The sequence below is a fragment of the Cottoperca gobio genome, chromosome 24 (assembly GCF_900634415.1).
Source record: "Cottoperca gobio chromosome 24, fCotGob3.1, whole genome shotgun sequence".
Taxonomy (NCBI): domain Eukaryota; kingdom Metazoa; phylum Chordata; class Actinopteri; order Perciformes; family Bovichtidae; genus Cottoperca; species Cottoperca gobio.
In genome coordinates, this window is record NC_041378.1 from 1,891,175 (window position 1) to 1,912,609 (window position 21,435).

Consider the following 21,435-nt stretch of genomic DNA (forward strand, 5'->3'; position numbering starts at 1 on the left):
TGTCACACCACCGGTCGTAACCAGCCGCGGGTGTAAGGAGTCTGGGTTGCCAATAGCATAGCCGCCAAAACTCCAAGCTGCGACAAGGCAGAGGAGCACGGGAAAATACATCATCGTAATAGTCAGAGGGAAAGAGCGGGGGAAGACCACTCAGCAGGCATACACACCCGATCCGCCGATTGAAGCGATATATGCCCCGTTATTAAACATGTTGGTTTAACCTTTTCAGTCTAAGGCAATATCCAACTACTCGTCTTCTCTGATGCGAGAAGTATGTTTCTGTCAACTATCCCTTTGGCTAAAGAAGTTCAATATTTAATTACTCGTCTTCTCTGATGAAGTATGAAATACCTCAGTCAAATATTCACCCTTATTTTCCTTCTCCTTTCCTTTCTGTAAATGATAATCAAAACCATTTTTTCAATTGAATTGTCATGAAATCCAAGCAGGTTCATCAATAATCAAAATTTCATCATCTCATCCGTTCTTTAGAAGAATTTGTGGACTCAATTCAGGTCCTTCAGGATCTCGGTGAAGACGATCAGGAACCAGGTGGATCGGTCCTTTCATCTCTGAATCTTTGTTGAAGGTAAAGACAGAAGAGTCCTTCTGGAGGATCAGTCCCCGTCCTCTCCTGGTTCCCAACGATCTTGCACGAGATCCTGTTTGTGACGCCAAATTGTGGTGAAAAGTTTTAATCAAGTCCTTAAACAAATGACCAGTGAAGTCTATAATACTGAAATAAAGATTGTTGAGAAATAAGTCTTTGGAGTATTTATTATTTGCAAATTGGTTCATCAATCATACAGAGTGCAAGCAGTCTGGGTGAGGAAGAACCCCCATAAAAGTGTGTTCATGTATTTTACAGACAGTCAGGAGAATGAGGGGGAATATTGACACAGATGGGCCACAAGGACATCGATCAGAGAACGGGTGTGTGTGTGGAGAGTTCACACAGTTGCAGGTGTTAGATAGACAAAATAAAACAATGAGTAGAGAGGGGGGGAGAAAGATTCACCCATTTGGGATAAACACAAGAAGAATATGGTGCAAAGAAACAAAGTTAGAGATATGCTGGGAAAGACAGAAGTTAATTGAACCAAGTATTAGACAATAAAAATGTAACATGGACATATGACATTTTCCATTACAACACACTTGGATAAAACATCAGATTGTTTAGTTGTACAAACTATTGAAACATGAACAGACCCGCTACACGTGTTCAAAAGTAGACACATAAAGACAGTTAATGTAGACACTACATGAAGTGGGAACACTTCATGTAGTGTCTACATTAACTGTATATATTTCTGATGTTCATGTGGTCAACATCTGAGGGTGAAACCTGCAGAGCTCTGCTGCTGATGTTAACCACATTTTCCCAGAAACACTTCTCCTTCAGTTCTCAGAAAATAAAAAATAGAAAAGTGCAAAGATACAAAGAGGAAGCAGCAGGTCTCAGACCACTGTGTGTCTGTTCAAACACAATGAATGTTGTCTGTTTTTAATAATCATTATCTAAAGAAAACTATTGGCATTACTGTTAACATTTATTATAACTAACAATGTTCACACGCTCATCTTCCTCTGTTCTCTCGCTGGTCAAGACCTCACAGTCATCATCACTGTGAATCACTGTAGAGAAGAGAGGCAGCTAAATGCATCAAACTTAAAGTTAAGTTACAAAGTGTTTCACTCTTCTGATATTCACAAGACATTCAGAGAGAATCAAAACTAATATCACACATCATCTCAACAGCCAACAGAGGAGAGATGAAGTGAGGAAGAGGAAGTGACCACAGGAAGTAGATGCTGTATTCATGTTTCAGAAGCAGCAGGTTCGACACTTTGACAGTTGAGAGCGAGAGACCAAGAGAGAAGCACGATGGCTGAATTCAGAAGGATCATAATGTCTTCATTTCTGATGCTGCTGCTGCTGTTTACAGGTAAACACACATGAAACACACATTCAATGAAGAAATGTTACAAAACTGCATTGATATTACTAATAGTACTTTATTAAGTATTCTTCCTTTAACTGTCACACACAAGTTTTTATTGTAACATGTTGAGTTTAGTGAACTCTTTCTTCATGTGTCTCTCTTTTTCTCAACAGCAGCATCTGGTGATTATTCCTCCATCTTTGTCAGAGTTGGAGATGATGTCACTTTGCCTTTTGAAAATGTGACACATGATCAGAAGTGTGACAGTTATACCTGGATCATGAGTTATTCAGACTACTCAGTGTTACTGTTTGAACACGGGGAGATTATCAAAGAAGCCGGAGCTAAATCTGACAGACTGAGTGTTACAGAGAAATGTTCTCTGGTTATAAAGAAGGTCACAGTTCAGGATGTTGGTCTTTACATCTGCAGACAGATCATATCAGGACAACAACTTGGTGAAGATGCTCTGTATGAACTGTCTGTTGTTACCTGTGAGTATTTACATCTTAATGTTTTCTGTCTGTTAGAACAATTTACTGAAACATTACAATAATTATGATCACAGTGAGGAAGTTCATTTTTACTCTTGTTGTCTTTCTCTCACAATATCTCCATCTTCAGTGACTGAACATCACAACAATGATCAGGTGGAGTTAGACTGCTCTGTGTCAACATATGGCCAGTCTACACACAGAGTGGACTGGCTGTATGAGGGTGATGAGAAATATTCCAAATACTTTGGGTCAACACCGTTTACCAGTTCAGTCTGGGTCACAATTCCAACAGCTCACTTTAATCGGAGTTATTATGAGTTATTGAAATGTGCAGTGAGAGATGGTTACAATAAGAAAGAGCATCTGTTCACCTTCAGCCCTCCTCAGTCCTCAGGTGAGAAACCAGGTGAGAATATGATGAGCTGTTTAAAATCACATGTGGATAATTACACCAGATATGTGATTATATTTGAACTTTTACTATCACATCATTCTGACTTTAGTTTTGAGCGGAAGTTTTTTAGTGATGCAGTTTGTTTGTTTCTGTTATTTCATTCATGAAGGTGATGATGCAACAACTACAACATCACCAACAACAACTACAACATCACCAACAACAACTACAACATCACCAACAACAACTAAACGGACAACAGTGAACATGAGCACATCAGGAGGGATGAAGGAAGCTGCATCTGAAGACAACAATAATCCAACAGGTGAATGTGTAAACAGAACTACATCTACTGTTAGAAAATATGTTTTTTTCCTTCAGATTGTAGAGAAATAGTGACGCCCTGTAGATCATGAAAAACCTCAGACTATTTTTAACACTTGTAACTTCTCTTTTCAGCTCCGCGGTGGCTCTGGCTCGTTGGCGCGTTGGTCGGTGTTGCAGCGCTCTTAATAACCAGCGTGGCTGTCCTCAGATGGAAGACTTAAGGTGAGAACATTCACACATTAAACTTCTTAAACATGAAGTTCTGATAAACCCAGATTTTAACTGTGGAATCTCTTTGTTTCTTTTCAGGGAACAAAACACAGACGGATGACATCATGGTGAGTCTTAAAACTGAGTATTTAACTTTTATACAACCGTGATGCAGAGAATAAGCATGTATTGTAGAGAAAGTAAGAGCTTGTGTAGCAGCAAAGCTCAAATGACTCAATGTGGAACATATAAACATAAGCAGCTGAAAGTACAACCGAACGCTTAACAAGACATTTTATGCGACCAAAGAGGTGTCAATTAGCTGTCATGAACTGAAACTGTGCGACCTGTCAATCAGAAGGTAGTCCCACCCTAAAGCATACGCTGCTTTGTGTTGAAGAAGACCTGAAACTAGAGATTATGAATATAAAGTCATGAAGAAACTTCAGTCGGATCATTTTCTCAGAGACTTCTATACAAACAGACTTCTTTCTTTTTTTAAGTTATATTTTTGGGCTTTTTATGCCTCTAATGACAGAGAGAGAAGTGTAGATCGTGAAAGGGGATGAGAGAGAGAAGGGAAATGACATACAGCAAATGGCCATGGGTCGGACTTGAAACACAGGCCGCTGTGGTAAGGACTCAGTCTTTGTATATGGGTCGCCTGTGCTACCGGGACGCCCACAAACAGACTTCTTTATGTGACCAGTGGAGTCGCCCCCTGCTGGCCATTAGAGAGAATGCAGCTTTAAGGCTCTTCAGACCTGGAGGTTTCCGCCTGTCACCTTTCCTCTCCTGCCACCATCAGACCAGCATGACAACCTCACACACAACACTTGATTACAATCAGCAGATAAAAGCTGCAGTGAATATTTCGCTTGTTACATAACAGCAAAGTCAGGACGTTCAGAAGTCCTTCACGTGTCCGTCATGTTGTACTTTCCCCTGCAGGTTCACGATGCTGATGAAGGAGATGCGGTGACCTACAGCACTGTGAGAGCTGCAGCTGATCCCAGCGACCTCTACGCCACCGTCAACAAACCAAAGAAGTAACATGTTGAATATTAATTGCACAATTTTTTGCATTATAGATTTTGAATTTTAAGGGCAAAGCTGGCAGTTATATTTATATCGATCTTTATCGTGTTGATGCTTTTCTTGGCTTAATTGCAGCAAAGTGAGAATAAAGCACTGACTTTATGGAAACATGTGAGAGAGTTGAGACTCCCTCTGGAGGTGGAGTGTGAAAAAGTGGCAGCCATATTAAATATATAATGTATTCTTATTCTTATTCTCAGTCCCTGCACGGGCATAATGAAGTTTTTTAAATGAACTCTCGCTTTTTTTTAAATTCAAAGTTGTTTTGTTGTACCATTTAAGTGAATATTGCTTTTTTCTGTTATGTTTTACTTAATAAAGAATGAGTCGTGGTTTCACACCTTTAATTATTCTGTGTGTTTTACTGAACCACTCACACTTTGTTGGTAGTTTTTTTGTTCAGCTTTCTGTATATTTCAAACATGAAACTACTATTTGTCTCCAGTGGGTGGCGTCAGAGATCCTTCACACTCACGCTGCACATGCAACACTATGCAGACACACAAACACACACTATTCCAAAAAATCAATAAAGGACCAAAGATGTCTGCAGTGTGCAGAGCAGGAGAACTCTGAAGTGGTGACGTCACACACACTCGGATAAAACATCAGATTTTTAGATCTACAAACTATTTCAAAACAACATGAACAGACCTGCTACATGTGTTCACAAGTAGACACATAGAGACAGTTAATGTAGACACTCATTAATGTGTTCACACTTCATGTTTCTCATGTTCATGTGGTCAACATCCGAGGGTGAAACCTCCAGAGCTCTGCTGCTGATGTTAATAATAATAATAATAATAATAATAATAATAATAATAATAATAATAATAATAATAATAATAATAATAATAATAATAATAATAATAATAATGTTAATACATTTAATTTATATATCGCTTTTTTAGATACTTAAAGAAATGTAACAATTTAGAAATAGACAAATCTACAAATTCTAGAAATGTGTGCATACACACAAGATGCAAACAAAAGACCAAACAGAAGGAAAAAAAACCTGTTTTAATATCGTTAAGACAGACAGTGGGGGTCGAGTGGGTGGTGGGTGTGACGGGGAAAAAGTATTTTCTCCGGGCCAGAAGTGAAGACTGGACCTCTTCCTCAAACGTTTTAAATCTAATAAGCTATTGAAGTTCTGATCTAGTTCTAGTCTTAAAGTTACAACAGATTCAAAAGAAGTTCACTGGAGAAGAACACAGTTAGATACAATAGAGTTTATTCTTATATGAAAATAAGAAATCACCCGAGGTTACAACCGGTTGTAAACACTAAATCCTAACGTTCTGTGCTTTTCTTTTATACACATTTGCCCACACCTCTATGACGATACTGAGAATATCATTTCCCATCGTCTTAGTCTCCTGACAATAAATCAAGGGACTGTGTTTTTCACATTATCTCTTGATCTAACACCTGAGTCCATAACATTTCCATACATAAGGCTTATCTACCCTGTGTGAGGGGATGTCGTCGGGTTATCAAACATAGTCTAGTTCTGTCTTATGCTCACTCCACAGGCGCATGTCACCCCCCTCTCATTCGCTATATGTGATGCAATGACGCATCACCATACCATTGTTCACAAAAATCAACTGCCTTACATTACACACACTAGCATTCTCAGCAGCGACACAACACTTTTCCAAGGTAGGGTCACCTTCCTGGGCAGTGATGAGCGCCCAGGGTTAACGGCAGAGACACTACAGGAGCTGTAGTGACGGAATCGGTTACACCTGCAAGCCCTGTTGGAGGGTCCTTCACCAAACCATCAACAAGGGGCCACCTGTCATCGGATTTAGCAGAAACAAATAAGGTATCACCAAGATCAACATCCTGAGTCTGCTTACAAGCCTGAGCTCTGGTTAAAACACTAACTGCAAACACCTCCGGATGAGTCTGAGCTAGGTCATCACCTACTACTTCAGGAACTGGAGTGTCAGCAACCTCAGGAGTTGGATATACTTTACCTCCCGCAATGTCATTACCCACGATGAAATCCACACCCTCAATGGGAAAAACAGGGAGTACGGCAACTGGGAAACAACCAGTAGCCAGTTTAGACTGCATATAAATAACGTGAAGAGGTGCGGACACACAACCCATCCCAATACCTCGTACCATCGCACTTGCACCACAGGCAGACTCAGCACTCAAGGGTAGGGCACTAGCAGGGATAAAGGACACAGTGACCTGACGCTGTTTCTCCACCTTCCCTGACAGAGAGAGACAAAGTAGAAATGAATGGTTTGAAACACTTATCAGGCCCTTTGTTAGCACGGACCTGACCACTAAGAGACACCGTTTTTATCAAAGCCACTCCCTGGGGCGGCCTAGGAACACCTGCCTGCCGCTGCACAGTCTGCAATCAAATGACCGGGGTTGTGACAAAAAAACAAGGCCTCTCTGGTCTAGGGCCTGACGAAGGAACATTGGACAGGTGTGTCACGAGCTCTGCTGTACGAATCTCTACGAGGGGTATCACGCTGAGAAAAAACAGTTTTGTGGGTGAGTGCAAATTCATCTGCCAGAATTGTAGCCTGCTGTAGGGTGTTTACCTTTTGTTTATTTAAATAAACAACAGTACGCTCTGGGACACAGTTTTTAAATTCTTCCAACATCATCAGCTCACACACTGATGCTAAGTCATTAGCCTTATGTGCTCTACACCACCTGCCAAACAGTATTCTCTTTTCTCTTGCAATGTCTACATATGTCTGGCCAGGGATTTTCTTCAGGTCACGAAACCGCTGTCGGTAGGCCTCAGACACCAGCTCGTACGCTCTGAGGATAGCACATGTAACATTCTCATAGACTAAACTATCTTCCACAGAGAGAGACGAGCAAGCCTCCTGAGCCTTTCAAATTAGCTTGCACTGCAATAGTATTGCCCAGACGTCTTCCGGCCAGTGCAGCGCAACAGCAATGCGCTCAAATGCACCAAAGTAAGACTCGACTTCAGACTCACGAAAAATGGAGACCAAATTAATGTGCTTGCTCACATCAAATGAGGCAGCCGAACCATAGGGAACTGCTGGCACACAGGAGTTAGCCACCCAATTTGTTTGCAGCTCCAACTCACGCATTCGAATGGCTGTGTCTGCCTCCAGCTCCCGCCGGAGTTGACACTCTCGCTCACGCTTCTCCAATTGGAGATGAGCCAACCGCACCTTTAGCCTAGCATCTAACTTCGAGCCTGTAGGAGAAGACTCTGCAGAAAATGCATCAAACTGAGGCAAGGTGAAAGGTTTTTCCTGTGACCCACGGCCCTGAATAACAGGAGTAACTTCAGAGCGGCCCTTACCAGGGGATACTGCTGCATCAGCCCCAGCCACCATGCTAGGAGATCCCACAGAATCATGCAGACACAACACTCCCTGTTCAATTAGCCCTTTGACGAATGTAACTTTCAAGTCACTTTTCACAAGAATAGTGGAGACAAAAATTGTTTAATGGTCAGCAATTAACCGTAAATCAACTTTCCTACAGCAGTCTAGCTGACACAGCGTAGGATTGGCCACAAACTTCTCCAATACAAAATAATAATAATAATAATAATAATAATAATATTAATAATCTTTATTTGTAGAGCACCTTTCATATAAGAATTGCAGCCCAAAGTGCTTCACAGTAAAAACATAACAATTAGTACAAGAATAGACAGAATAAGAGCATTTACAGTACAATAATCACAGTGTAGATGTAAATGAGTGTGAAGTACCATTACAAAAATTGCAGAATTAAAATAGTATAAAATAGCAGATGAAATAGCAGATAAAATAGCAGAATTAAAATAATATAATATAGCAGAATTAAAATTGTACATAAATAGCAGAATTAAAATAGTATAAAATTATAAATATAAATTGGAATTCATGCCTAGTTTCCCTATCTGTGCCGTACTTAACGACCCTACTGCCGGGAAATCACATTCATCACACCATTCTTGTAAATGTTTTAAACTGTCAGAGCCATATTTTGAAAGCTTGAGATCAACAATGCGCCCCTGTGGCCTTTCAACTGGTTTACTCCCTTCGGTTAAAGCCAGTTTTTCTCCAATACACATTTTGATCTCAGGCTTTTCAAAAATACACACTCTGAGATTCATCTCAGTTACCTTTACACATTCAATGTTAAACCAGGCATGGCAAAAATGTATGCAATCATTTAAATTAGTTGAAAGTGGCACCATTAAAAGGCTAAGATAAAAATATATGAAATATCACCATTAAAAGACTAAAGTAAAGAGATATGTTTTTACTTGTGAAGATATTGAGCGAGCTTGCCTCCCTGATGTCTGCAGGTAAAGTGTTCCATAACTTTGGTGCATAATTGATAAAGGCTGCATCCCCAATTTTCTTTTGGATGTTTCTGGGAACATTTAATAAACCAGTAGTGGATGATCGTAATGTTCTTGGGGGCACATCGTTTATTAGAGAGTTGGCAGTGTAACTTGGTGCGGTTCCGTTTAGGGCTTTGTATACAAGAAGGAGGACCTTAAAATCAATTCTAAAAGTTAGTGGAAGCCAGTGTAGAGCGGCTAACACTGGACTGATGTGGTCTCTCCTCTTGGTTCTAGTCAGCAGCCTCGCTGCAGCGTTTGGGATGAGCTGAAGTCTCTCCGTTGGTTTTTTTGGGAGGCCGGTAAAGAGTGCATTACAGTAATCGAGTCGGATTGAGATAAAAGCATGGATTAGTTTTTCAGCATCCTTTTGATTTATAAATTGTCTGATTTTAGCTATATTTCTAAGGTGGAACTCCAAAGTGGGCTTCTCTGACACATGATCTCCAAGCCTGACAAAATACTTTCTCCCTTTGATATATGTTCTGAACCAGTTTAATACACAGTCAGAAAGACCAACCAGTTTTTCTAGAAGATTAATTAGGATGTCATGGTCGATCGTGTCAAATTCTGCGCTCAGGTCTAGCAGGATAAGAATTGAGACCTTGTTTGTGTCAGAGTTTAGTCTGAGGTCACTAATTATTTTAGTCAGAGCAGTTTCGTTACTGTGGCATGCTCTGAAGCCTGATTGAAATTCCTCCAGGATGTTGTTTTCTTTAAGAAAGGAGTTTATTTGGACCGAGACTATTTTTTCTAGTATTTTGCTGATGAATGGAAGGTTAGATATTGGCCTATAGTTGGTCAGCGTATTACTGTCTAGGTTAGGTTTCTTTAGCAAGGGTTTTACAACGGCTGTTTTGAAGACGTCTGGGAAGATGCTCGTTAGAAGAGACGCGTTTATAATATTTAGGACGTGACTTGAAATGCTGTTGAATATCCGCTTAAAGAATGTTGTAGGTATCGGGTCAACACAAGAGGTGGAGGAGTTACACTCCATCACAGTTTCATGAAGCTCAGTTAATGTGATGCAGGTGAATGTTCCCATGGTTACATCACAATGTTTGCAGATGTTCTCTGTGTCTGCATCATAAGTGATGCTGGCTCTGATTGAAGTTATTTTATTATTGAGGAACAATGTGAGTTCTTCACACTTTGATGTAGAGGACTGCGGAGGGGTGGGGGCAGTGTTCAGTAGTTGGTTAATAGTCGAGAATAGTATTCTAGAATTTCCAACATTCTCTGTGATAATCTTAGAAAAGTAATCCTTTCTTGCAGCTGCATTGCTTTACCATAGGCAGCCATGGATTCTTTGTAGATATCATAGTTAACTGTGAGCTTAGTTTTCCTCCATCTTCGTTCAGCTGCTCTACAAGTCCTCTTAGTCTGAGTAACATTGCTGTTGATTAACCATGGGGAGATTCTGTCAGTGGATTTCTTTTTACCTTTAATGGAGAAACAATATCCAGGGTAGATGACAAGGTGTTGTTTAGATTTTCAACCATAAGATTTAAGGAGCAGTCTGAGCATGGCTCAAATGATCTCATGATGTTAGAGAATGTTTCCTCTGCTGTGTCATCTAGTATTCTTTGTTTGACCACTGTCTCTCTTTTGGTCTTTGTTAAGATTAGGTTAGCATCAAAAAACACACAGTGATGGTCAGATATTGGTAATGCGATTACTGAGACCTTATCGATGTCCAGCCTTGTCGTTATCACTAAGTCTAGTGTGTTACCATGCTGATGAGTGGGCTCACTGATATTTTGTTTTAGATCATAGCTGTCGAATAACTTTTGAAGTTCAATAGTCTTGGGATCATTCTTCTTATTGATGTGAATATTTAGGTCTCCATGCAGGATCATTCTTTCACATCTAGTGATGCTGAACGAAATCAGCTCTGAGAATTCCTCTAGAAATAGTGCTGAATATTTTGCTGGCCTGTACAATGTGATGATGAGCAAAGATAATTCTGCTTTAAACTCAATAGCAAGATATTCAAATGATGTAAATTCACCCAGGTCAATGTATTACATACAAGCGACGCTGATAAGATAGCGGCAATCCCTCCACCTTTCCTATTTTGCCTGAGCCTGATAGTATTTATAGTTTGGAGGACACGTCTCAGTCAGTGTTGCCACACCAGTAATGTTGTTTAACCAGGTCTCAACTAGAAACATACAGTGCAAGTTCTTTTGAACTATCATATCATTAATCAAAAAAGATTTGGTAGCCAGTGATCTGACATTCAGAAGAGTCACTTTCAGCTGCAGGGAGTCTGTGACAGGAGTCAAAGCTGGTCCTGGCTGTGCACTGATATATCTAAGATAACCAGACGCAGTGCGTGCTGAGCGCTGATTATTTAGTCTGGTAGTAGTCGAGACAGGAACGGCATGACCAGTTTGGGGGGGTGATGTCCTTGAGTGTCCATGAGCAGGGGAGGTGCGGGGGACGTCTGGGAGGGGGGAGAAGAAGATGAAGAAGATGATGGTGGGGTATGATGGTTTTGAGCGGGGGGTTATTTGAGGTGTCAGTTTAGACCACCTTTCACCAATTTGTTCATCCTGTCGCTAAAAGGGAGGAAGGGAGAGGAAGATGAGGAAGAGGGGGAGGAGGGGAGGGGGTAGGGTGTCTCAGTGCTACTCCACAAAATTTCAACTTCATCCATGTCTGGAGGTGGAGTTGAGAGACTGGGGTCCTTGGTGTGCAGGCTTGTTGTGGCTGGTACTGCAGCAAGGTCACTCGCTCCAGTTGTTTGGACGTCATCATGGTGGTTATCTGGTGGTGTGGTGGATGGTGTCTCCTTGCATTTAGCCAAAGTCGGGTGGCTAATGGCGTGATCTATATTGGAAGCGAACAGTTTTTCTCCAGATCTGTTGAGAGAAAGTCTATTTCTTCCAAAAAGGCCTCTACGCTGCCAGAACAGATTGAAGTTGTCAATAAAGTTCACTTTGTGCAGGGGACAGGTAACTGATAGCCACCTGCTGAGCCCCAAAATTCTGCTAAAACGATTCACTCCTGACCTGGCTGGTGGGATGGGACCACTGATGTATGTTTCAATGTCTTTAGAGCCTACAACTTTTAGCAGTTCAGTAAAGTCACGTTTTAGTGTTTCCGTTTCTTCCCTTGAGATATCATTATTCCCAGCATGAATAATGACCTTGTTCACATATTTGTGGACAGACAGCATTTCTGGAAGTTTTTCTGTTATGTCACAGATCATTTCATCAGGGAAGCAGTATGTTTTGGTATCTTTCTTACCGTTAATGTTAATGCCTGATACAGTAGAGTCGCGGGAGTGTAACTGTAGCCATTAGCTTGTTTCCAATCATTATAATTTATTACAGTTTACAAGAGAATCTCATGATTTACAATGTATTTAAGTTGCATTTGTTGTTCACATTATTTAATTTAGTATACATAAGTTTTGTTGTGAAGTCTCGGCGGAAGTCTCATTTGGTTGCTCTCCTGTAATTAAGACGTGCAACACCTGCGACCAAATGGACACTTAAGAGCTCCGGAGGAAAGTTTGGACGGGTGACAAAAGACTTCAGCGCACTTCCAACGACACCACAAGACTTCCTCAGGTTATAGCATGCAGCCAACGAGGTATAGTTGTTTGTATTGTACTGTTATGTACGTTGGTAGGAGGTTATGCTACATTGTTTGTTTGTTTGTTAGGTTTAGTTTTCACGGTGGATCTGGAGGAGAGAAAGCTCCAAATAAACCCGTTCTAAGAAAGCCACATGTGTCTGCCTGTGCTTGGAGGGAGTTACACTGGGACCAAGTGTTTTGTCAGAGGGGCACATTCAACCCGAGCTACATAAGAGCTACAGAAGAGGAAGCAGTGTTCAAGCCTTCAATATTTTTAGTTAGGTATAAATTATAGCGCACAACAAAACAATACCATGATTGGTATGTTCCTGACTGATGACAGTATCTCTCCAGTGATCAATCACGGTGTGCTGTTTTTAGGTTCCCATGGTAACGAGCCAGACCGTTCATACTAGTGATGGGAGGTCCGGCTCTTGTCAAAGATTCGGCTCTTTTCAAAGATTCGGCTCTTTTGGCTCTTACGGCTCCCAAATGTCTCTTCATTTAGTGTCACTCTATTTTACCTAATTTAGCAATTATAAATGGTTTGAGTGTTGATAATTAATTTCTCATTCAGTGTTTTCATAAGCTTTATTTTTATGCATTTTTTTCGTGACAAAACAATTACACAGTTACTATTTAACATCTAATTAAACCTTTAAATGAACAACTTAACACAGAACCACAGCAAACAGATCCAATAAATAAAGGCCAAAGTCTGAACATTATGACACTTTAGATAAAAGTCTTTAGTGCAGAGCTTCTGTTTCTGTGTTCTCTCATTTCTTCACTTTCTCCCGACGCGCTTGCTTTAAATCCCCCGTCTCTGTCTCTCTCTCTCTCTCTCTCTCTCTCTCTCTGTCTCTCTCTCCCTCTCTCTCTCTCTGTCTCTGTCTCTCTGTCTCTCTCTCTCTCTCTCTGTCTCTGTCTCTCTCTCTCTCTCTCTCTCTCTCTCTCTCTCTCTCTCTCTGTCTCTCTCTCTCTGTCTCTCTCTCTCTGTCTCTCTCTGTCTCTCTGTCTGTCTCTCTGTCTCTCTCTCTCTCTCTCTCTCTCTCTCTCTCTGTCTCTCTCTGTCTCTCTGTCTCTATGTCTTTCTGTGTATCTGGCCTGTACCACTACACTCGCTGTCTTTGGAGCATCTGCCCCCCTTCCTTCTTTCACATAATGGTATGATCCTAGTCTGTCCTCGCATGTGATTGGTCGCATGGTGTATCCATCAAAATAAAGTCCCGCCCCTGCCTCGATGGTCGCAAAAAGAATCAGTACTTTTTATTATTGTACAATCTTCGTTCGGAGGGGGGGACAGACAGGAACGGCATGACCAGTTTGGGGGGGTGATGTCCTTGAGTGTCCATGAGCAGGGGAGGTGCGGGGGACGTCTGGGAGGGGGGAGAAGAAGATGAAGAAGATGATGGTGGGGTATGATGGTTTTGAGCGGGGGGTTATTTGAGGTGTCAGTTTAGACCACCTTTCACCAATTTGTTCATCCTGTCGCTAAAAGGGAGGAAGGGAGAGGAAGATGAGGAAGAGGGGGAAGGGAGGGGGTAGGGGGGTAGGGTGTCTCAGTGCTACTCCACAAAATGTACCACTACACTCGCTGTCTTTGGAGCGTCTGCCCCCCTTCCTTCTTTCACATAATGGTATGATCCTAGTCTGTCCTCGCATGTGATTGGTCGCATGGTGTATCCATGGAAATAAAGTCCCGCCCCTGCCTCGATGGTCGCAAAAAGAATCATTACTTTTTATTATTGTACAATCTTCGTTCGGAGGGGGGGGGCACAGGTGGGTCCTTGCTCAGTGTTACAGGCCCCTGTTGCCCCCCCCCCCCAAAAAAAAAAACAGCTCTGTTTGCACTGGGCTCTCACGTTTTTCTACAACATGTAAATGCATCTAAAATAAGAGTTCATGGTGGATGCTCATGACCTCTTTACTGTAGCTGTAATCTGACTCCACATTATTCTCAGACATCATTAAAGGACCAAAGATCTCTGCAGTGTGCAGAGCAGGAGAACCCTGAAGTGGTGACGTCACACACACGCAGATAAAACATCAGATTTTTTAGTTGTACAAACTATTTGAAAACAACATGAACAGACCTGCTACATGTGTTCACAAGTAGACACATAGAGACAGTTAATGTAGACACTCATTAATGTGTTCACAAGTAGACACATAGAGACAGTTAATGTAGACACTCATTAATGTGTTCACAAGTAGACACATAAAGACAGTTAATGTAGACACTCATTAATGTGTTCACACTTAATGTTTCTGATGTTTATCTGGTCAACATCTGAGGGTGTAACCTCCAGATCTCTGCTGCTGATGTTACCCACATCCTCACAGAAACACTTCTCCTTCAGTTCTCAGAAAATAAAAATAGAAAAGTGCAAAGATACAAAGAGGAAGCAGCAGGTCTCAGACCACTGTGTGTCTGTTCAAACACTATGAATGTTGTCTGTTTTTAATAATCATTATCTAAAGAAAACTATTGGCATTACTGTTAACATTTATTATAACTAACAATGTTCACACGCTCATCTTCCTCTGTTCTCTCGCTGGTCAAGACCTCACAGTCATCATCACTGTGAATCACTGTAGAGAAGAGAGGCAGCTAAATGCATCAAACTTAAAGTTAATGTTACAAAGTGTTTCACTCTTCTGATATTCACAAGACATTCAGAGAGAATAAAAACTAATATCACACATCATCTCAACAGCCAACAGAGGAGAGATGAAGTGAGGAAGAGGAAGTGACCACAGGAAGTAGATGCTGTATTCATGTTTCAGAAGCAGCAGGTTCGACACTTTGACAGTTGAGAGCGAGAGACCAAGAGAGAAGCACGATGGCTGAATTCAGAAGGATCATAATGTCTTCATTTCTGATGCTGCTGCTGCTGTTTACAGGTAAACACACATGAAACACACATTCAATGAAGAAATGTTACAAAACTGCATTGATATTACTAATAGTACTTTATTAAGTATTCTTCCTTTAACTGTCACACACAAGTTTTTATTGTAACATGTTGAGTTTAGTGAACTCTTTCTTCATGTGTCTCTCTTTTTCTCAACAGCAGCATCTGGTGATTATTCCATCCATCTTTGTCAGAGTTGGAGATGATGTCACTTTGCCTTTTGAAGATGTGATACATGATGAGAAGTGTTACAGTACTACCTGGTACATGAGTTATTCAGGGAACATGGTGACGCTGTTTGAACACGGGGAGATTCACAAAGAAGCCGGAGCTAAATCTGACAGACTGAGTGTTACAGAGAATGTTCTCTGGTTATAAAGAAGGTCACAGTTCAGGATGTTGGTCGTTACACCTGCAGTACAGTTCATATCAGGACAACAACATGGTGAAGCTCCTTGGTATTATCTGTCTGTTGTTACCTGTGAGTATTTACATCTTAATGTTTTCTGTCTGTTAGAACAATTTACTGAAACATTACAATAATTATGATCACAGTGAGGAAGTTCATTTTTACTCTTGTTGTCTTTCTCTCACAATATCTCCATCTTCAGTGACTGAACATCACAACAATGATCAGGTGACATTACTCTGCTCTGTGTCGACATCTGACCGGTGTATACACACAGTGGAGTGGCTGTATGAGGGTGATGAGAATGATGTCATGATGACATCACAGAGTACCTGTTCAGCCGCGGTCACATTTCCAACAGCTCTGAGTTATTATGAGTTATTGAAATGTGCACTGACAGATCGTTACAATAAGAAAGAGCATCTGTTCACCTTCAGCCCTCCTCAGTCCTCAGGTGAGAAACCAGGTGAGAATATGATGAGCTGTTTAAAATCACATGTGGATAATTACACCAGATATGTGATTATATTTGAGCTTTTACTATCACATCATTCTGACTTTAGTTTTGAGCAGAAGTTTTTTAACGATTCAGTTTGTTTGTTTTTTGTTATTTCATTCCTGAAGGTGATGATGCAACAACTACAACATCACCAACAACAACTACAACATCACCAACAACAACTACAACATCACCAACAACAACTACAACATCACCAACAACAACTACAACATCACCAACATCAGGAGGGATGAAGGAAGCTGCATCTGAAGACAACAATAATCCAACAGGTGAATGTGTAAACAGAACTACATCTACAGTTAGAAAAGATGTTTTTTTCCTTCAGATTGTAGAGAAATAGTGACGCCCTGCAGATGATGAAAAACCTCAGACTATTTTTAACACTTGTAACTTCTCTTTTCAGCTCTTTGGTGGCTCTGGCTCGTTGGCGCGTTGGTCGGTGTTGCAGCGCTCTTAATAACCAGCGTGGCTGTCATCAGATGGAAGAAGACTAAAGGTGAGAACATTCACACATTAAACGTCTTAAACATGAAGTTCTGATAAACCCAGATTGTAACTGTGGAATCTCTTTGTTTCTTTTCAGGGAACAAAACACAGACGGATGACATCATGGTGAGTCTTAAAACTGAGTATTTAACTTTTATACAACCGTGATGCTGAGAATAAGAATGTATCGTAGAGAGAGTAAGAGCTTGTGTAGCAGCAAAGCTCAAAGGATTCATTGTGGAACATACAAACACAAACAGCAGCCTTTAAAAATGACCAACTCGTCCTGGGCTCAGGGTAAAGTCTGGTTTTAGTTATTCATATTGAACTGTTGCATTGGATTACATTGCTTGCATGTTTGAGCGCTCTCTTAACTCATATAGCGACTAGAATTAAGTGGAATTATCAGTATAAACTTGCATGTTACTTAACATTACGTTATCTAGATTGTAATTAAGTGTTTCATGTTATTAATCATAATAATAATTCTTTATAATGTACTTTCTTTGTGCAGGCGGATCCTGAAGAAGGTGTTTCCTACGCCTCCATCAGCTACACCAGGAAGGAGAACAGTAAAGCCCAGGTCAGCTGTCTGATTGGTTACACTGCTCAACGAAAAGTGGTTTTATGTTTGTGATGAATTATTCTGATGTTAGTCATGAAATGTCGTGTGTATCACGGAGGCGATCATTCGTGGGGTTTTTTTGAAAGAGAGAGAAGTGTAGATCGTGAAAGGGGAAGAGAGAGAGAAGGGAAATGACATACAGCAAATGGCCACGGGGCGGACTCGAACCACAGGCCGCTGTGGCAAGGACTCAGTCTTTGTATATGGGTCGCCTGTGCTACCGGGACGCCCACAAACAGACTTCTTTATGTGACCAGTGGAGTCGCCCCCTGCTGGCCATTAGAGAGAATGCAGCTTTAAGGCCTCTTCAGACCCTGGAGGTTTCCGCCTGTCACCTTTCCTCTCCTGCCACCATCAGACCAGCATGACAACCTCACACACAACACTTGATTACAATCAGCAGATAAAAGCTGCAGTGAATATTTCGCTTGTTACATAACAGCAAAGTCAGGACGTTCAGAAGTCCTTCACGTGTCCGTCATGTTGTACTTTCCCCTGCAGGTTCACGATGCTGATGAAGGAGATGCTGTGACCTACAGCACTGTGAGAGCTGCAGCTGATCCCAGCGACCTCTACGCCACCGTCAACAAACCAAAGAAGTAACATGTTGAATATTAAATTGCACAATTTTTTGCATTATAGATTTAGAATTTTAAGGGCAAAGCTGGCAGTTATATTTATATCAATCTTTATCGTGTTGATGCTTTTCTTGGGTTAATTGCAGCAAAGTGAGAATAAAGCACTGACTTTATGGAAACATGTGAGAGAGTTGAGACTCCCTCTGGAGGTGGAGTGTGAAAAAGTGGCAGCCATATTAAATATATAATGTATTCTTATTCTTATTCTCAGTCCCTGCACGGGCATAATGAAGTTTTTAAAATTCACAGTTATTTTGTTGTACCATTTAAGTGAATATTGCTTTTTTCTGTTATGTTTTACTGAATAAAGAATGAGTTTAATTGTTCTGTGTGTTTTACTGAACCACTCACACTCTGTTGGAGGTTTTCTTGTTCAGCTTTCTGTATATTTCAAACATGAAACTACTATTTGTCTCCAGTGGGTGGCGTCAGAGATCCTTCACACTCACGCTGCACATGCAACACTATGCAGACACACAAACACACACTGTTCCAGAACCACGAGTGTAATACTGTAAACTGATGGAAGATTTATTTACTGTGAAGCAAAGATGATTCTTTTCAAGAAGTTCAACTTTAGGAGAGTAACACTCGAACAGGGAAGCAAAGTAAAAGTCGGGTTAAGTTTTCAGATGATGGAGAGGAAGTGAAAAAGAAGAAGCAAGACCAGGAGGGAAGGAGAACATGGAAGGATGGAGAGAAAATAAATGAGTTATGATTCATATGTTTATCTGTAAATGACCTCTACATATTCCAGACACATAAAGTGAGTAAAACAAACAATATTTCTCTCTGATATGGAAAAACACACGAACCAAGTAAAGTATGTGAGAAAACACATCTTCCACTTCTGCCAGATATCTTTCTGATATCTAGAAACATACATTGCCTCGCATAAGAATTCTTATTTCAAGAAAGTTATTGAGCAGATTCACTTTTAGCATCACGTCAAACTGATGTTCATACATGATGATCGTGTCGACAGTACCACTTGTAACTAACAGAAGTCACAGTTTGCCTTTGCAGATATTACTCTATCATACTGTGTGTGAGAAAGCAGAGGCTCCACACACACACACACACACACACACACAGAGAGAGACACACACACAGACATGTATGGACAGTAATTAGTGTGTGTGTTGAGCATGAACAAATTGCAGTTTAGGGGGGTTGTTAATGCAGTTTAGGACAAAGGGCTGTCAAACTAAGTGATTCTGCTCGGCTGGCGCTCCCCTACAGTACATGACACATTCCAGACACATACGTCTCTAACACGGGGGGGGGGGGGGGGATCACGATGAGGAAATTAATTAAAACATACATAAGGATTACCTCATAAAGATCATTTACCACCAACTCTCTGAAGCACAGTTTCACATAACAGAAGTGTAAAAGTTTAAAGGGATTTTAATGGTGTTGAATTTAAATTTAAATTCTTTTATTTTGGTGAAATGCGTGTGAATATCTGGGTTTCTCTTAAAAGTGCGTTTGCACAGGCTGAGATAGCTCCACACTTCATCTCACCGAAGCCACCTGACAGCCGTGATTGAGAGTAATTACATCATTAGGCTTACAAATGGGCTAATTTAGCTTTTTTTTCTTTTCTAAAGCTTCGTAAGACCATGACCCAATTTAAACACCCAATCACAAGTGAGAGAAGATCTCCTGAGCCAATAGGACGAGTGGCACCACCCACCCACATGCATAATAACAAGGAGCAGAATAATAACACACGGACGGAAACTTGCAAAAGCTGCAGCTTGCTCAGTGTGGAGATTACTTTGCCTCTGAAACCTTCATCATGGTCGACGCCTTCTGTGCCACTTGGAAACTGGTCGACAGTGAGAATTTTGATGAGTACATGAAAGCCCTCGGTGAGTAACAGACTTTTTCTTACAGTTTTCCATTTTCTTTTTTAGTTTTAGTATGTTTTTTTGCAGAAAATGTGCTTTTTTTTTGGTCGTGAAACTGCCTTTAACAGCCGTATTTGACCTCTGTGCCCTGGTCAGGTGTGGGCTTTGCCACCCGGCAGGTTGGTAATGTGACCAAGCCGACTGTTCTCATCAGCCAGGAGGGCGACAAGGTGGTGGTCCGCACCCAGAGCACCTTCAAAAACACAGAGATCTCCTTCAAGCTGGGAGAGGAGTTTGAAGAGACCACCGCTGACGACAGGAACTGCAAAGTGAGTAAAAAAAAGATTGTAAAAAGTCATGCATATTATTTGATCCAAGATTTCATTCTTACCCCAGTGTGTCGGGTAGAAAATAACTTTCAAAGTATTTTCTTCTCCAAATTAAATTCTGTTCAAATTCAGAGTTGGTGGTGGGGGGATGGGAGGGGGTTCCTTTGTATCTGTGTGGCTCAGGGGCCAGGCTTTGACATCTTAAGCAGCATTTGGCAGCATCTTAATGCACTTTTTTTCCGCCTCACTTGCTAAAAACATTCTTCTCTTTTGTCTTCCAGTCCACAGTGACCCTAGACGGAGACAAGCTGGTCCACGTCCAGAAGTGGGACGGCAAAGAGACCAAGTTCGTCAGAGAAATGAAGGACGGCAAGATGGTGATGGTAAGAGAAACACAGCCGGATCACTCATGTTCTGTTTGACTTTATCAATGGAGCGTTTACTGTGAAAATACAAAGAGACACATAGAAGTCCTCATCTGGGAAGGTTGTTGGAATAAATCAAGATGAAATGCATTGTTTTTATAAAGTGTTCGTGATGTTTCAGGAGCTCAGAGGTGAATTTCCTATAATTTCATCACTTATTTATCTGTGTGCTCTCGAATAAAGACTAAAATCTTAAACTCAGAAGATTTTATATTAGTGGGAAATAAACTTGGCTATCTTCATAGTTTGTTAAACTTGATTTAGGAATCATTTGTGCATTTAAAACCTCTGCAGGACGTCTCTTTGGGCTCATCTCAGACGGTTTGATTGTCTTTCTGAAGCTCCTAAAACACAGCAAACAATCTGTTTTTGTTTTGTTGTGATGAATGATATGTATATTCAACCAGATTCTCCACTGAAACACAGAACTGAGTGCTTACACAATATTGTTTACTGTTGGTAAGATGACAGATTTAGGAACATTAAATTCCCTGACATAGTAACTCTCATCTCTGCCCGTAGAATCTGACCTTTGAAGACATCCACGCGGTGCGCAGCTACGAGAAGGCATGAGCGCTCCGACTGACAGCATCCCAACCCGGCCAAGAAGTGTTGATGTTATAATTATTATTGACTGTATGCTTCTCTTTGCACTTCATCCTCCTCCACATGTCTGCCTGCAGGCTGCACATGTTTTGTAAGATTTATTTTTATTTTATATGAAAACATTTCTGTCATGGCGGATGGATCGTCTTTGCAACCCTGTGTGAAACTAAAATAAAGAAACACAGAGACTCTATGTTTTG

At 41.0% G+C, this 21,435-nt stretch overlaps 2 protein-coding genes across 8 annotated transcripts; both read left to right on the forward strand.

Annotated features, from left to right (window-relative positions):
* The first annotated feature begins 1,721 nt into the window (after positions 1 to 1,721).
* On the forward strand, positions 1,722 to 18,344 carry LOC115028905 (uncharacterized). 7 transcript variants are annotated; one of them, XM_029462827.1, is made up of 9 exons: positions 1,734 to 1,949; positions 2,120 to 2,440; positions 15,953 to 16,204; positions 16,375 to 16,396; positions 16,439 to 16,539; positions 16,674 to 16,766; positions 16,854 to 16,882; positions 17,271 to 17,339; positions 17,883 to 18,344. In XM_029462827.1, exons 1-9 carry the CDS (start codon positions 1,889 to 1,891, stop codon positions 17,982 to 17,984), a joined length of 1,050 nt encoding a protein of 349 aa, XP_029318687.1. In that variant the 5' UTR covers positions 1,734 to 1,888; the 3' UTR covers positions 17,985 to 18,344. The 7 variants fall into 7 exon arrangements, with proteins under 7 accessions (XP_029318689.1, XP_029318685.1, XP_029318684.1 ...); XM_029462830.1 differs by lacking the exons at positions 15,953 to 16,204; positions 16,375 to 16,396; positions 16,439 to 16,539 and adding exons at positions 2,571 to 2,596; positions 2,831 to 2,849; positions 3,007 to 3,162 and having other exon boundaries at positions 1,736 to 1,949; XM_029462826.1 differs by having other exon boundaries at positions 1,736 to 1,949; positions 15,953 to 16,216.
* A 1,392-nt stretch (positions 18,345 to 19,736) lies between these two features.
* On the forward strand, positions 19,737 to 21,428 carry LOC115028925 (fatty acid-binding protein, brain). Its single transcript, XM_029462857.1, has 4 exons — positions 19,737 to 19,896; positions 20,032 to 20,204; positions 20,486 to 20,587; positions 21,152 to 21,428. Exons 1-4 carry the CDS (start codon positions 19,824 to 19,826, stop codon positions 21,200 to 21,202), a joined length of 399 nt encoding a protein of 132 aa, XP_029318717.1. The 5' UTR covers positions 19,737 to 19,823; the 3' UTR covers positions 21,203 to 21,428.
* Positions 21,429 to 21,435: the final 7 nt, after the last annotated feature.

Bases quoted from the DNA above. Each gene is read 5' to 3' on its own strand.
- LOC115028905 (XM_029462823.1), top strand. From the start codon at position 1,889: ATGGCTGAATTCAGAAGGATCATAATGTCTTCATTTCTGATGCTGCTG. The intron at 2,441-2,570 runs GTGAGTATTTAC...CTCCATCTTCAG, and splicing joins TGAACTGTCTGTTGTTACCT to TGACTGAACATCACAACAAT. The intron at 3,163-16,673 runs GTGAATGTGTAA...TTCTCTTTTCAG, and splicing joins AGACAACAATAATCCAACAG to CTCTTTGGTGGCTCTGGCTC.
- LOC115028925 (XM_029462857.1), top strand. From the start codon at position 19,824: ATGGTCGACGCCTTCTGTGCCACTTGGAAACTGGTCGACAGTGAGAAT. The intron at 20,205-20,485 runs GTGAGTAAAAAA...TTTGTCTTCCAG, and splicing joins CTGACGACAGGAACTGCAAA to TCCACAGTGACCCTAGACGG. The intron at 20,588-21,151 runs GTAAGAGAAACA...CTCTGCCCGTAG, and splicing joins AGGACGGCAAGATGGTGATG to AATCTGACCTTTGAAGACAT.